The sequence below is a fragment of the Rhinopithecus bieti genome, unplaced genomic scaffold (assembly GCF_001698545.2).
Source record: "Rhinopithecus bieti isolate Rb0 unplaced genomic scaffold, ASM169854v2 scaffold_62003, whole genome shotgun sequence".
NCBI lineage: Eukaryota > Metazoa > Chordata > Mammalia > Primates > Cercopithecidae > Rhinopithecus > Rhinopithecus bieti.
The window spans coordinates 1-488 of NW_016898345.1; the positions used below are offsets into that span (position 1 = coordinate 1).

General features: G+C 75.2%; 1 protein-coding gene across 1 annotated transcript; it reads right to left on the minus strand.

Moving 5' to 3' along the window:
- Window positions 1–6: 6 nt before the first annotated feature.
- Window positions 7–484, minus strand: LOC108526016 (gap junction delta-3 protein; the record flags this gene model as incomplete). The annotated part of the gene is made up of 1 exon (XM_017866730.1): window positions 7–484. A coding segment is annotated over one exon (478 nt), but the record flags the coding sequence as incomplete, so codon positions are not given.
- Window positions 485–488: the final 4 nt, after the last annotated feature.

Here is a 488-nt window from a genome sequence, read left to right on the forward strand (position 1 = left end):
GGCCGCTGCCGCCCTCGCGGTGGCTGGTTGGCGCCCGGTGCGCATAGGCGGGCGGGGCGCAGGGCTCGGGGCCGGGGTGCCGGGAGGGCAGCGGAGGTGGCGGCGGCGGCGGGAGCAGCTTATGCACCTCTTCGTGTGCACGGTTGCAGCGGTTGTCACGCTCCCCGGCGCGCGGGCGGCCTTTCCACAGCAGGTGGCCCAGCTCGGCTACGCTGAGCAGCGCCGACAGCAGCCCCACCGCGAAGTAGAAGAGCACGAAGACGGTCTTCTCGGTGGGCCGGCTCACGAAGCAGTCGACCGTGTGCGGGCAGGGCGGGCCGGCGCAGGCGAAGTGCGGGGCCACGCGGAAGCCGTAGAGCAGCGCCTGGCCGCCCAAGAAGGTCAGCTCGGCCAGCAGGCGCAGCGCCACGCTCAGCAGGTAGCAGCGGCGCGCGCGGCGGGCGCGCAGAGCGCATGGCGCGCACTGGGCCTCGGGCAGTCCAGGGGCG